The 14,404-nt window shown below is 43.3% G+C and overlaps 1 protein-coding gene across 1 annotated transcript in view; it reads right to left on the bottom strand.

The window, feature by feature from the left end:
* Positions 1 to 14,404, bottom strand: part of CUBN (cubilin) — a 280,069-nt gene that overhangs the window by 179,513 nt on the left and 86,152 nt on the right. Inside the window, 1 exon segment of the mRNA XM_032622320.1 lies at positions 5,255 to 5,405. Coding sequence (XP_032478211.1) covers positions 5,255 to 5,405 — 151 coding nt within the window.

Genomic DNA, 14,404 nt, shown 5'->3' with positions numbered 1-14,404 from the left:
GAATACTGCACACCGTTTAGCCAGACAGGGCAACCGTGGCCATTTCTTTCTTTGCAGAGCGGGATTCTCTTTGATGCTTTGCATAAAGGCAATGCAGTGTGGTTAATCTCACACCCGCAACACCACTTTAAAGATGTGCCCACAAAGAAAGCCCGATGGTAGAGCCATTTTCTCAAAGCAAATAGAAGATTTGTGTGGGCGACAGAGAGGCACATTTTGTGAGCGGGTTTATTTATTAATTGGCCTCATGAATGAAGCACACGGGGAGTCTTCTTCGGCAGCAATGGTCAGGAAATGATGCCACTGCAGACTCTGAACTTGCAACCAGGAGGTTTTTGGACTTCTCACTGCATAGTTTGGAAGAGACTGGGAGGGGGAAGAGGGCCTGAAAGGAGATTTGATTCTAGTGAAAAGAGGCTCAGAGTTTAAAGGCACTTGCTCTGGCCCGTACGGAAGAGCAGCTTCCCGGCCAGTGTCAGCCTGGGTGTCCCGGCCCAGCGCTGGAGCCTGACTCTGAGATGCGGATCTGAAGAGGCTGCGCTCAGACGACGTTTCTGAATTACCTACACAGACACACGTGTTGTGCACACAGGAACATTCAAGGATATTTCTCTTTAATTTAAAATGGAGACTAATTTTTAAGTGTATTCTGGACCTCGTATCTGTTTAATATTTAGTTACGAATATTATTATGAATATTACTTATTGAATATTTTGTATTCAGATCCCACAACATGCCACGTTGCTTCAGTGCTTCCAGATGCTACTCAAAACTCATTTCTCTGTAAGCCAAAGACAAATGTTGTGTAATATTGCTTATACGTGGAATCTAAAACACACAACAAATCAGTGACTATAACCAAAAAAGAACAGATTCACAGACAGAACTAACTACCGGTTACCAGTGGGGAGGGGGGAGGGGCAGTATAGGGGTGGGAGTGGAAGGTACAAACTACTGGGTGTAGCACAGGCTCAAGGATGCGTTGTACAACACGGGGAAGACAGCCAATATTTTGTAATAACTGTACATGGAAAGTAAACTTTAAAATTGTATAAAAATAAATTTTTAAATGACAAGAAAAAAAAAGGAACTGAAAACCAACATTTTATTTCAAGTAAACATGTTTTTTTTGTATGCACATGTGATACTTCAAGGTCATAAATGCTTCAAAGCTCAACGTCCAGATAATCTCCCAAATAAAGATGCATAAAAAGAAGAAAAAACTTATAGTTCTCTGAAATCTGAAGGGTTTACGGGAAAGAGAGGGTATGAGCCCGTCCCTGCCCGAGCCCCTAACAGTGAGGGACCCAAAGGCCACTGCTTCGCTCTCCGGACCCTCCTGCTGGACCTGTGACACTGGACTCCAGCCGCCCTAGACGTGTGGATCCCCACGTGCACCCTGCCCCCTCCCACCACAGGGTCTTTCTTCTACTAGGAGCCCTTTTCCTTCTCCTATTTGCCTCCTTAGCTCCTGCTTATTCTTAGATTTTAGTTCAAAAGTTGCACCCTCATGCAGGACTGCCCTGGCCTCCTGTGCAGGTTGAATCCCCTTTTGTATGCTCCGGTGTCATCATCACACCACTAATTTCATGTCTATTTATGTGCCTCTTGGCTGGATGGCTCCTTCCCCCAGTCGCCTGTGAGCTCCCAGAGTGTAGGAACCAGGCCTGGGGCAGGAGTCACACACTAACAGTTCCTTAGTATCTCTGGAAGGAACACAGGGATGACTAGAAATCAGATTTATGTCTTCAGGTTACCAACAGCAGGTGAGAAGTGAGGGAACCTCTTCCATTGGAGGCCTCCTCCCTGACCCTTCTCTTTTCTGTCGGCCCCTCTTCTCGGCTGTCTCGAGTTACAGACGTAGTTCAGATGCTGAGTATAAACTCAGCATTGCGTAGCTATAGTATATGACAGTGAATTTTGCACAGATCTAGACCACTAACAGTCTCCTTCCAGAAGGTTCTTCCCAAGCATAATTTACATCTAGTGGCACACAGTTCTGGTCCTATCTGGCAAAATTTTGTTGCACAACTCTGGTTCCAAGCTTAGCAAGTTTTCAGCAGTTGGGAGTAAGTTTTGAAATAGTAAACAGGTTACGAGAATAGACAGAGGATGTCTTTGACTCTCCCAAATGAAGACCGATTCCAAATGGGACTGGAAGAAAAAAATTTTCCCAACCAAAACTCAAAACCGTGCCTAGTGTGTTGGCTGGAGAAACCCAGTCGTCCAGGGTAGCCAATAATGACCATGAAGTCCTTAGTGTGGCCTTGGACTAGTACGGCTACAACGGCCTGGAGGGGAGAGGAAGCAGCGCACTGAGGAGAAAGATATCGCCAGCAAAATGAATCGCTTCTCCTACAATGCTCTCTCCTAGCGGCATGGCAGAATTACTTAGGGAGCTTTTCAAAATTAGCAGTAGTCAAGGTCCCACCACAGACCAATGGAATCCTATCTCCTGGGTTGGAACCCAGGCACCGGTACTTGTGAAAACTCCCAGGCAATTCCTGTGTGTATCTCGGGCTGAGGACCGTGCCCCTAGGCCCCGAGCCTCGGTCTCCTGGTTGGCATTTCTTACTTTCCACTCTCTGACTCAGTGTCAGTAGGATAAGGGCTGGGGCCCCAGTGAGAAAGAACCTCACCGCTTCAGAGATTAGAGAAGAGAAAGCTCTCCGAGTGTGGTCTACAGAGACACGCCAACGGCATCACCTGGGAGCTTTTCAGAAATGCAGGTCCATGGGCCTTACCTCAGCCCTCACATCAGGATCTGTATCCTAACAAGATCCCCAGTGACGCATATCCATGTGGAAGCTTGAGAAACACCGTTCTGGAAAATACCCTTTGCCCTTCAGAATCTGGGCCATGTCCCAAGATTTTCCCATTTCTTCTAGGTCTTTCCACACTGTCTCTAGTTCCCTCAGAGTCAGGCTATTTCTGAATACTAGAGACGGGCTGCATTACAGAGATGAATCAATCCAGCTCCTTCATTTAATAGATCAATAAATTGACATTCCAAGGTTAAATCTACCTATTTGATGAAAAGGACAATCCCGAACTTCTACGAGCTTAATTATCAAAGCTCATGCACTTTGGGAATTTATAATCTGCATTTCAAGTTATAAGTAGCTGTGGATTACCACTGAATATTTTTAAATACTGAAAAACCCTATAGGTAGATTTTCACGAGATACACTCAGGCTCCAGTTCATAATAATAGAACGTCGTACATTCTCAAGCATATGACAGGGTTCTTCAGTTGTGTAAAGTGCTGCGATGCCTATAATACATGTGCTATGATGTCAAAAACCCTCAACACACATTCACGTATGCTCACCCTGGGCTCACCCCTGATTGTGACAGCAGAACCACAGTTCAGGATGTCTGTGTGTGATTCCAGGTGTAACACGGCAACTCCACTCCTCTTTCAAGTTGATTGAATCAGAGTAGTGAGCCCTAAGCTCTTGGCCTAGAACTGCTTGTATAATATTCACGAGGACTATATTTTTCAGGTCTAGGTCACTCTAGGAGAGTGGTCCTCAACTTTACTCGCCAGGGAGACTAGTTAAGACACAGATTATTGGGCTTCCCTTCAGAGTTCGCCATTCCATAGTTCTGGGATGGGGCCTGAGAATTTGCATTTCTCACAAATTCTACTGCTGCTTTGGGGGACCAGGGTTTGAGAAACACTGTCTGGGGTCCTCTGCCTTTCGACTGGCCCACATGAGGTCAGTCTAGAAGTTTCAGAACTTGCGCTGAAAACGAATTTTCATCTTCAGAGGAGTGGTGATCCCTGCCTGTTTTGGGAATCACCAGTTCGTAGGCAGGCTTTTACCTGCCCCTACTCGTTTGGCAGATGTGACCCCTGTTCTTGGCTTAGTGCATCACTGGCTCAAGCTTTCTGCTCGGGTTCCCCTCATAGCCCAGTCCTCTCCCTCCCCCTTCTCTCTCTGATCGACCCTCCTTCCTTCCCTTCTATCCCCGTCACTCCCTCTCTGCTCAGTGTCAGGGTGAGTCTTAAATCTCATTCTGTTCCACTCCCCCGAGAGACTCCATCGCACCCTGTGACCTGCTTGCCACGCCCAGGTACAGGCCTTCACCCCTAGAAACTTCCTTCTGCTTCCTCCTTTCTCGTAAGCGATTTACGGCTGCACCTGCTGAAGCAGTTACCCAAATCCTGTCCACTTGGACTTCACTTCTGGTCTTAACTCCAACAGGATTCAACTCTCCAAGAGCCACCAACGTCTGAGTAAACTTTCTGAGGCTTGGCACTAGATTACCATGCAGGTTCTGAGGCAGGAGATAGATGGGCCCCAGGCTGAGCAGCTGGAATCTGTCCCTTGTGGACAGACTCCGCTCCATGATAAAGAGAATGGAAGGAGCAAGGAGGAGCTGAGCCCTGCTTGGAGAGAAGATAGAGAGACCATATATTCCCCATTCTTTTTTTTTGCGGTACAAGGGCCTCTCACTGTTGTAGTCTCTCCCGTTGCGGAGCACAGGCTCCGGACGCGCAGGCTCAGCGGCCATGGCTCACGGGCCCAGCCGCTCCGCGGCATGTGGGATCCTCCCGGACCGGGGCACGAACCCGTGTCCCCTGCATCGGCAGGCGGACTCTCAACCACTGCGCCACCAGGGAAACCCTATTTCCCATTCTTGAGGTCAAGGAGACCTCGCAAACTACACATGCACATAAAGGGTCCTCAGGACTCGGAGAAGGGAGGGGGCGCCAGACCATAATATGTTCTGTCAACTTCCCAGAGACCCTTGAGCTGAAATCCATCTTTGCTAAAAAGTGCAGGCGCACACAGGGGAGGGCCCCGAGTCAGACCAAATACGGACTCAGAGCCAGACAAAGCAAGATGATTGGCCAGAGGAGACCGGGAAGAACTGCCCCATATAAGTGATTTAAACGACCCCAGAGGCACAGCTCCCTCTCTCAACCTGAGCCCACCCGTGCTTTCTCCACACGTATTCCTCTCCTAATAAACACTTTACCTGCTTCACTGTTTTCCACCTCTTTGTTAAAATTCTTTTTACAAAGCAGACGAGAGCCGGGGCAGCACCGCGGCCTGGGTTCAATCCCTGGTCGAGGAACTGAGATCCCGCTTCAAGTTGCCACGGCCATGGGCACCCCACAGCCACCGAAGATCAGTTCCACTATCCGTGAATGGTACTGTTTCCAAATATAGAATTGCAAAGGGAACGGTTCTTGGTCAAATAGCAACTACCAAATACAACTGAGATCAGCAGAGGGCTTACCTTGGATGAACCACTGCATCTGGAATCCTTTCTCATGGTGACCGACCCCGTCGGTATAAAACAGCACTTGAAGCTTGGAGCCCGTGGTGCTCCCTGAAGGTGGAATGTCTGCTCCACAATAGCGCCCCATGCGCCGTGGGCCATCATAGAGCTGCAATCAGAGAGAGACCTCCCAGTGTGAAAACCTACAGGGCTTGTCAGATGGAAAAAGCAAAGTCCACTCATGCAGCAAAAGCTGTTCCTTGGTTCAAAAGTTACGGGTAAATCTACTGAGGTGGGTTGAGTACAGGAATTAAAAATAGATAATTATATACAGAGAGGTCCCTCCAAATTATCGGTTGGCCAAAAAGTTCACTTTGGCCAACCCAATATAATCCAGGCGCAGAAGAAGGAAATGCTGGGCCAGGTGAGATGGGTTCACATATGAATCACACATGGGAGATGTTCAGCGAATAACAGTATTGTAACCGTAAGCTATAAATTTTTAAAATAAATACTATCTATAAACAATTAGACATTTTGGAAAACTCTGAAAGGAAGATGCAAAAATTAATCCCACTGAAGAGAAACACAGTTAATATTTTGTTAATACCAGAAGCTTCTCTTACCAACATTTTTTTCATTTGTTTGTATATGTACATATACACATATGTATGCAGGGGAATATGTGTGTGTATCAATTTGGGCTACACATTTAATTGTGTTCCCTGCTTTTCCCTAAATAGTCTATGTAAACATTTTTAATAGTGGCACAAAATACTACTAATATGCTGATTTACATTATAATTCTACTCTTGTTCACTTAGCATATTTCCAACCTGGGGGCCAATAAATATGTCTTTGTTTGATAGTTTAAATTTCTCTTAGGAAAGATTCCTATAAAGGGAATGAATTAAAGAGCATGATCTTTCGTGGCTCTGGATATATATTATTAAACTTCTTACCGGAAAGTTTACACCAATTTATTCTCCCACCAGCAGTTTATGGAAATATTTTATGACAGCCATTATTTTTAAAACTGGCGCTAATAGTGAAAATTTGTTTTCTTTTTGTAATTGTCTTAAGTTGTTACTTTGGGGTTGAAGTTTCTTTCATGTTTATTGGGCATTTCTTTTTCTTCTCTTGCAACTTTTCTGCTGAGGTCTTTGCCCATTTCCCCACTGAGGTACTTATACATCCTGTTGGGTACCTTTTATCTGCCTAATTTCATCAGATACAGATCTCCAAACTAGAAAAATAAACACCTTTGCCATATCTCTTCAATTGGTAAAAATAATGATAATCCAAAAGGATTGGCTTCCTCATGACTCAGGCCACTACATTTTCTTTTAATGTCCACATTAAATGCTTTGTTCCAGTTACCCTTGGGATGAGCTGCCCATTATAAAAAAATGGAAAATGGCTGATCATGCACTTCCTTTATTATTCTCTTGGAGAGTACACACGTGTGAGTGTATGTGCTTGTGCGTGTCTGTATGTAAATGTATCATCTGGATTCAATAAATTCCACACTGACCAAATTATTTTTATTTATTGAAATGTTATGATAGAAAATACTGTTTGAAGTATGTTGATTTGAGCATGGAAAGCTTCTTAATCAGATTCTACAAAGCCCCTCCATGGAGCCTTCCCTAATCCCTGTCGCCGGTCATAAATTAGTTTTCCTTTGAAACCCCTCAGCTTTTCATTCGTGCTTCTTTGTGGAAATGGGCACATTCTGGTGATAGGCATGTGTGTCTCTCTCCCCTACTGATTACGAGTTTCCTTAGAGCCCAGACTACCTCTTACATCCCCTCACAGCCTAGCACAGGGCTTTGTCCAGGGCAGGTTCCCAATACAACAGCTTCAGAGAAAGAACACAGCCATCTCCCCGACAGCTGCATTGATTTTAATGGCACTTAATCTGCATTGTTACTTTAACGCTGCACAGTTAGACACATGTTTGGGTCTTACAGTCCTAACCTTCAGCATGCTCCTTTCAGGCAGCAAAAGGTCTGCATCCTTTGTGGCCACTCTGCAGAAGGGCCTTGTTCAAGGTCATAATAAAAATCGCAGGTTTCTAAATTTGGGTCATCTCACTGAGTTCTCAAAACGGGCGGCTGATCAGCCGCACATTTCTGTGCCGCACGGGGAAGGTCAGTTGAGATTTAAAAAGAGAAACTCAGAAGTCCATTATATCACTCACTCTTAAGTACTAAACTTAAGCATCTTATGCAAATGATAAAGATGAGGTTTAGTTTTCAGACCTGTCCCTTCAGCTTCCTTTTAATTTTTTAAATACTGCTGCTTTGAATATGTGTATTTATTATCAAACCGCTAATACTGTAGGTGGTTGACAGAAGACATGAAGGGGGAGCAAAAATGAGAGAAAGAATAAAGCCACATAAAAAGAGGAGGAAACAAAAACAGCCCTCCACGCCCCATCTCCAGACCCACCACCCACTGCAGGAGGTAGAGGGGGAAGAAGGTCTGTATGGTAACCTGTTTGTTCCTAAACTATTGCTTCACTGCAGGGCATTTATTTCAGCCACAGAGTTTCTATTAAACCTAGGGTATGAATTCCAATTCAAGACTAATTAGTACAAAAATAAACATACTGTTCTCACGCCAAAGCATAATAAACAAGAAAACGCTCTACTGGTTTCCACTCCAAAAGGCTCATTCTAAACTTTGGATTGTACTGCAGTGACCAAAACTTTAATTACTTCATCTTTATCCAACAAAACATGAGGTAAGATCTCTCTAGAGCTATAATTGCCTTAAGCTTCATGGATCTTCTGAAAAACTAGGTAGCAACGTTTTGAGGAGCCCTAGTTTAGATTCTGTGCACGGTCATACAGAGTGTAGCGCTTTTGCCCCCCAGCTCAGTAAGGTTAAGAAACGGGACACTTTCACGTGACTTGGAGGGGATGTTTTTTTTTCTTCCTTCCGGATGGAATTACTTCATTGAAGGAGAGCCCCTGATCCCAGTGGCTCTTAAATAACACACTGTGAATGGAATGGGGGTTGGGGGCAAAGGGAGTGGGTCTGGGGGGAACAGTGGTGAATAACAAGTAGTTTCTTTTTGCCTTTGGAGGGAAGAGAATGATACGTTGAAATAAACATCAAATAGACATTGATGAAAATACATATAATGTCAAATAAATTAATGACTTAATTAGTGTAGAAAAATACCTCTCTAGAAGAAAAAATCCCACACCCTTAATTTTATGTCTTTCTAACGTTTACACTTAATTAAATCACGGGTTTTTGTTTATACTCACACAGATGGCTAACGTCACCTCAACAATTCATTGCCTCGTTAAATTTACCACCCAAAAAGGAACAGTCATTTTTCAAAGTACACAAATACCGGTTACCGTGGAAACCAGTGGGTGCCTGCTGTTCCTGATTCTGTTTTCAGAGCAGAATGTTAACCACAGGCCATCCCAGCTGTGACTCACTGGGACTCCTGGCCAGCATGTGGCTCGGTTCCGCTAAGGGTACCATCTCCGGCTTTTAGAAAGCCCCAAGATTTACTCCATCTGAACAGTATTTGAGGCCTTGAGTCCATAGGAAGGGGACTAGCAGAAATTAAGAAGTGGAAGACTGAGATTCTTACTTTGAATATGAAGATCGAATTTGTATAACTGTGTCTAGAGGTTTGTTTTTTTTTTTTAATAATTGAAATGCTGTTTACATTTTCAAGTTGCCATTTAATGTATCTTCAGATGTGGATATGTATATGTACAAAACCTGCTGTGTAGAATCTTTTCAGTTATCCTCTTCAGGAGAAGATTCCTTTAGGGTTTTTGTGTTTTAGATCTTCCACCCCCGCATCACCCTGAAACATCTCAACCACTCTTACAACACTCAGAGAGGAAGGAAATCTCTTGCAGAAGTCTCGCTTGCCAATTTCTATCTACTTCCTTTGCATGGGTTTGATAATTCGGTGCATGCAGAGTTGATGAGACCATTAGAGATTTCTGACTACGGTTGCAACATGAAATGATCCGTGGACTCCTAAATAGTACAGACCCATGCATACAAAATGGACGACAGAAAACCAAAGACATATCACTGACAGAGTGAGATTTTTTTAAGATTAAGGTTTTTGTAGGTACTTTACGAATCACTGGAACTCAAGTCTGGAGAAACCCAGGGTCAGCTAATGTGTAACCTGTTCCCTCAGCAAGACTCAACTTTATAAACTGCAAGAACTCTCAGAACAGAAGTGTGCTTTCCAAGGGCCTCTTTGTTGCTAGATGGTTTTATGATTTTGAAAATTTGTGATCCTAATGAAATTATAACTAATTGTCTCCTATCTCAGTTTGGGATGTATAGATAGACTTCTTTTCTAAACCCACTTTAGAATCACAGTGAGTAACAACTAAAACTTAGCCCTTTCTATTTTACATCAGCATCGAATTCACACTTTTTCTAACTACTGTTTTTCCTATTTACTTGAAATTTTTCTGGAAGAACAACATTTTTATAGTGGAGGTTTCATCGTAAGAATTAAACATAGTCCATATAAAGAAATTAAATCAAGAGTTTCTTTGAGATGGTATCATTAAAATATGGAGAAACTTCCAGAAAAAATTTTTGGTCCAGTTCCTATAACAAATCTTTAAAAACCCCCAAAGAACTTTATCCTTTAGAGTTTAATATGTAATTGAAATAATTCATCTGCCGTGAGGGAGAATTCTAGGTATAGTAGAGAATCCCTGATGGCTTTACAGAGCAAAAATTCTGGTCAATGTAAAGAAGATAGTTACATTTCTGAGAACTATACTCAGTGAGTTCACAGAGTGGCTTTTTGAAGTCAGCGTCACTAGTAGAAGATTATATTTCAACTGAGAGCCGGACAGTAATTTTACTGTAGGAACACACGAGTATATTCAATGTGGTCAGCGTCAGGCTCTAGATTCAAAGTCTAGTCTAGCACTAAAATTTGCTTAGAATATAATCTTGCGAAAATTACGTAACCTCCATAAGCTAAGATTTCTCTGTAAACTTGGCATCTTAATGGTACTTATCTCATAGGGTTGTTGTGCTTAGCAAATGAGACAAACCAGGTAATAGGTTGAGGATGAGTCCTGGCATATGGAAAGTACCCCAAATGTTATTCTAACTCTTGGTCAGAGGCAAAGGGAACCAACCTTGTTTCTCAAGAAACCATACCAGAAATAGTTTTGAGAGAAAAAATATGATGGGTAGGTAGAAAGAGCTTGAACTGACTCACATGAAATATTTCTCAGAAATCATCCCTGGCAGACCTGACGGGGAAGCAACAAATCAATGAATCACTTGCGAGGAGATGGATGGCCGTCAGGGGCAGCGTGTTGCTATGAGGACCTGGTTTTGTGTGTGGGGAGCAGAGCCCAGTGCAGATCATACAGTGGGGCAGGCGGACCAGGGAGTGTGTGTCTGAGTGGAGGGAGATGGTGGATCATGGCAGGGCTGGTGGCGAAGAGGACACTGGGAAATCTGTCAAGGCTGCCCTGGTGAGCGGATCAGGGAGAGACCACCGGTAAGCAAAGTGGCTCTACCTGTGTTTTTTCCTGTTGCAGCCTCCTCTCCCCTTTCCGTCCGGCCAGCCTGCAGCTCTGGCTGCTTGGCCCCTGGAACTCCAGAGGAGTGGGAACTGGTGAATTCTTGGAGCACCTCTTCCGATTTTCCCCACCCAAAAAACAAGTGTACCAGGAACTATGGGAACCGCTTTATTAGAACAGCTGTTGAGAACATTGTTGTCCAATGTTTACAAACAAATCTCCTGGATAAACTTGGAACTTTCAGAGTTTACCTTAAATTTGAAGGACTTTGAAATGTTCCTGTAACAATAGGAGAAATTGTCAAGCAAGATTCATCAAGTAGGGTAAAAGGCTCCCATTGTGGGTGAGAAGAGCCTCGGGTAAAAAAGGAATCCAATTGTGGAGGTAAATTAGGCAAAGGTTTAAAGGAAAGCACATCAGCAGAGCGTGGTAGGCTCTAGAGGGCGCCGTGATGGCCCTGGAGGTGAAGGCTCCCCGTGAGACACCGGGGCGCTCTCACAGTGCCCTCGGATACAGAGGCACACGTCTCCCCTGGCCCGGGAAACGCACTGCCATGTGCTGCAGGCTGCAGCCGGAAGCGTGAGGTACCATCTAAAAGGAAACAGTGACTCAGTGCTGCGCTTTGTAGGAGACAAAGAAGCACCACTGAAAGACCACATTCTGAGTTATTTTGTGTCACTCTGAATTACAGGTCTGTCTCAAACACAGACCGTATAGTCTCCTTTCCCTGGGGTGGCTAGTTGCTGTCCCCTCTTAATAGCGCACTGGTATTTATTTTTGCTTTCTACATATTACTTATTTTAGAAGCCACAAAGGCCGATTTGGGATTGCTTGTTTGTTTAATCATTGTTTAATCATGGATGTATGCAAAAGTTTAACTACAAAGATGTTTTATCTCAGCATTGTTTATAATAGTGGAAATGTGCAAAGATTCTATGTGTTTTACAACAAGAATGGGTGGCTGTACTGTGATGGTGGAACATTCGATGCTGCAAATGCTGTGGTGTAACAAGGAGATAAATAAGTAACAAGGAGAAACATTCGCAAGCTACTGTTACATGTAAAAAAGTCATTATAGGACAGTATGTACAAAATGATCCCCTTCAAATATTAAATAAAATAAATATATAGGATGGAACTACAGGAAATAAGTACCACCAAATATTATCAATAATGATGTAATTTAGGTTATTTTTATTTTATCTAGGTTTTTCTATATCTTCTAAAATGTCTGCAATGCCTGTATTCCTGTGTAATCAGGTAAGTTTATTTTTAAAGCATTGTCTCTGGGGACCTACTGACATAGCAATGTAGATGTGCACTGGTAATGTTTTTCCAGTGTCAGAATTCCATACGCTTTTAGGTTCTCAGATACCCAGCTGGTCTACTAAAAATATTATATTGTCTGTCTCCACAATCTTTTTTATGTGTCTCAAGATTATCCATGAAAATTAGCCCATTAAAATGTTATTATATAAGGTAATCTCCTCCAGCATTAATTTAAAACCATATTTTGTCCCCAATGCTTCCTTTTTTAATCATAACTAGGTTTTTATTATTAATTAGACTAATTCGTTATTAAAAAAGCATTCTTTCAGATGTTCAGGGACCAAAAAGCTCTCACAAACATAAGTTTTGTTAGTCACTGATGGACCAATAAGTGCCTAATTCCCTCCCTAGTGGGAAGTGAAATGCTTTGAAAGCCAAGCATATTCTCCCTCGTATGTACATGAACATTTAATTCCATGAACCACAGCCTTCCCTCTGCCAACTCTACCGCTAATGTGAAGCACTCAACATTTAAAAAAAATTATTCTGCCTCTTAAAAGCCTAACCATCTGCTACAGATGGACTCAGAAACAGGGAGGGACCTATAGCACAGCATGAAATCTTAGAACCTGGAGCTGGAAGGACCGAAAGCCCTGCCATGCAGACTCTTCCCCAACTGAGGGAGGGCGGGAGAAGAAAGCCTGTTCAGTACATAAGTACACGTAAGAACTGAAGGGTAAAGATGTCATTTTTGAAAAAATTCTGAAATGTTGCAGGTGGAAACTGTTCCCATTGTAAAACATAGTCAATCAGTGTAATTAACTGAAATCCACAACAATGACCACTGATTTCTGAATTTAGCCTTCTGCTTCTGCCATGTGTCTGTTGGATGATGGAAGAGACCCGATGCCTGTGGTCTGAGAAGCAGAGCTCGGTGAGGACCACCAGGAAAGGAAGTGTGGATAGGGCAATTTCAAGTTTTGAGCATCAAATGGAATTTTCACTGGCTTGCGGGTAGTGTGGAAATGATTGGTAGGTCTGATTATTATTTAACCTGATCCTGTCCTTCATGTTGGAGAGGATACCGAGAGGGGAAACACACAGTTTCTTTTGAATCTGAGAGCCAAGGCTCTCTTTGGAAGGCTGCTGTATTTGCCTCAACTGCAGCAAATTAATGCAATCACATGAAGATTCTTCATCGTGAGGGATGGTGACAAGTGATCAGCATTTGCCTTTGAGGAAAGGGATTTTGATCACACTGAAATAAACATCTCTCCTTTAAATTTTCTGTAATTAAAAAAACTCCCATGTTACTTGGGCATTTTACTTGGGAGTCTTAAAATTCTTCTAAAATGCTTCTCGTTGCACTTAGCGACGCTACAAAGTATCTGGCTTAATTAACCAATGGATACGCTTCATGCTAAACTCCTTTTGAATCATGGTCCTGCTCCGGCCAATGCTAGATTCATATCCGGTAGGGAGTCTTCAGCTGAATAGTCTGGCACACTGTTTTCACTTTTTACGTGTGGTTTTGAACAGCGATTGTCCTTAGAATTGAAATAGCTTATCTCTGAATTCTAAGCAAAATGCCAGGCGTCCTAGAAGCAAACTTCCTCTGACAGACAGTTCCAGGAAACATGATTCATCTGCCCAGGAAGTGTGCCATGGAAGTGCCATGATAACAGAGTCAGTGCAGATCAATCACTGCTAAGACGTCAGATCTCCTCTGCTTCTCTGCATTTCTCCAGCCAGCAAACAGGATTTTAACTACTCCACTCTTCGATTCGGATACCCAGGCCCTGTGGCTTTTGGAGGAAATCTGTGAGGCCAGGGAAAGGGAGCCCTGCTTTCAACAGGTGGGGCCAATCTATGCTAATCACGCTGGGAAGGCTGTTTTGGAAATCAAATAACCCATGAAATTGTGTTTATGTTTAAGAAAATGATAAATAATATTTATTAGCACTTACTCTGTGCTGAGTATCACTCTAAGCCCTTTCCATGTTATTACCTAATAAAATTAAAATTCCTAGGGGCTTCCCTGGTGGCACAGTACTGGGTTAAGAATCCTCCTGCCAATTCAGGGGACACGGGTTCGAGCCCTGGTCCGGGAAGATCCCACACGCAGCAAAGCAACTAAGCCCGTGCGCCACAACTACTGAGCCTGCACTCTAGAGCCTGTGCTCCGCAACAAGAGAAGCCACCGCAATGAGAAGCCCGTGCACCGCAACAAAGAGTAGCCCCCGATCGCCGCAACTAGAGAAAAACCCATGTGCTGCAACAAAGACCCAATGCTGCCAAAAATAAAAATATATAAATAAATTTATTTTTTTAATAATAAAATAAAATT

Source organism: Phocoena sinus, chromosome 2 (genome assembly GCF_008692025.1).
Source record: "Phocoena sinus isolate mPhoSin1 chromosome 2, mPhoSin1.pri, whole genome shotgun sequence".
Taxonomy (NCBI): domain Eukaryota; kingdom Metazoa; phylum Chordata; class Mammalia; order Artiodactyla; family Phocoenidae; genus Phocoena; species Phocoena sinus.
This window is presented reverse-complemented; position numbering and strand designations above follow the sequence as displayed.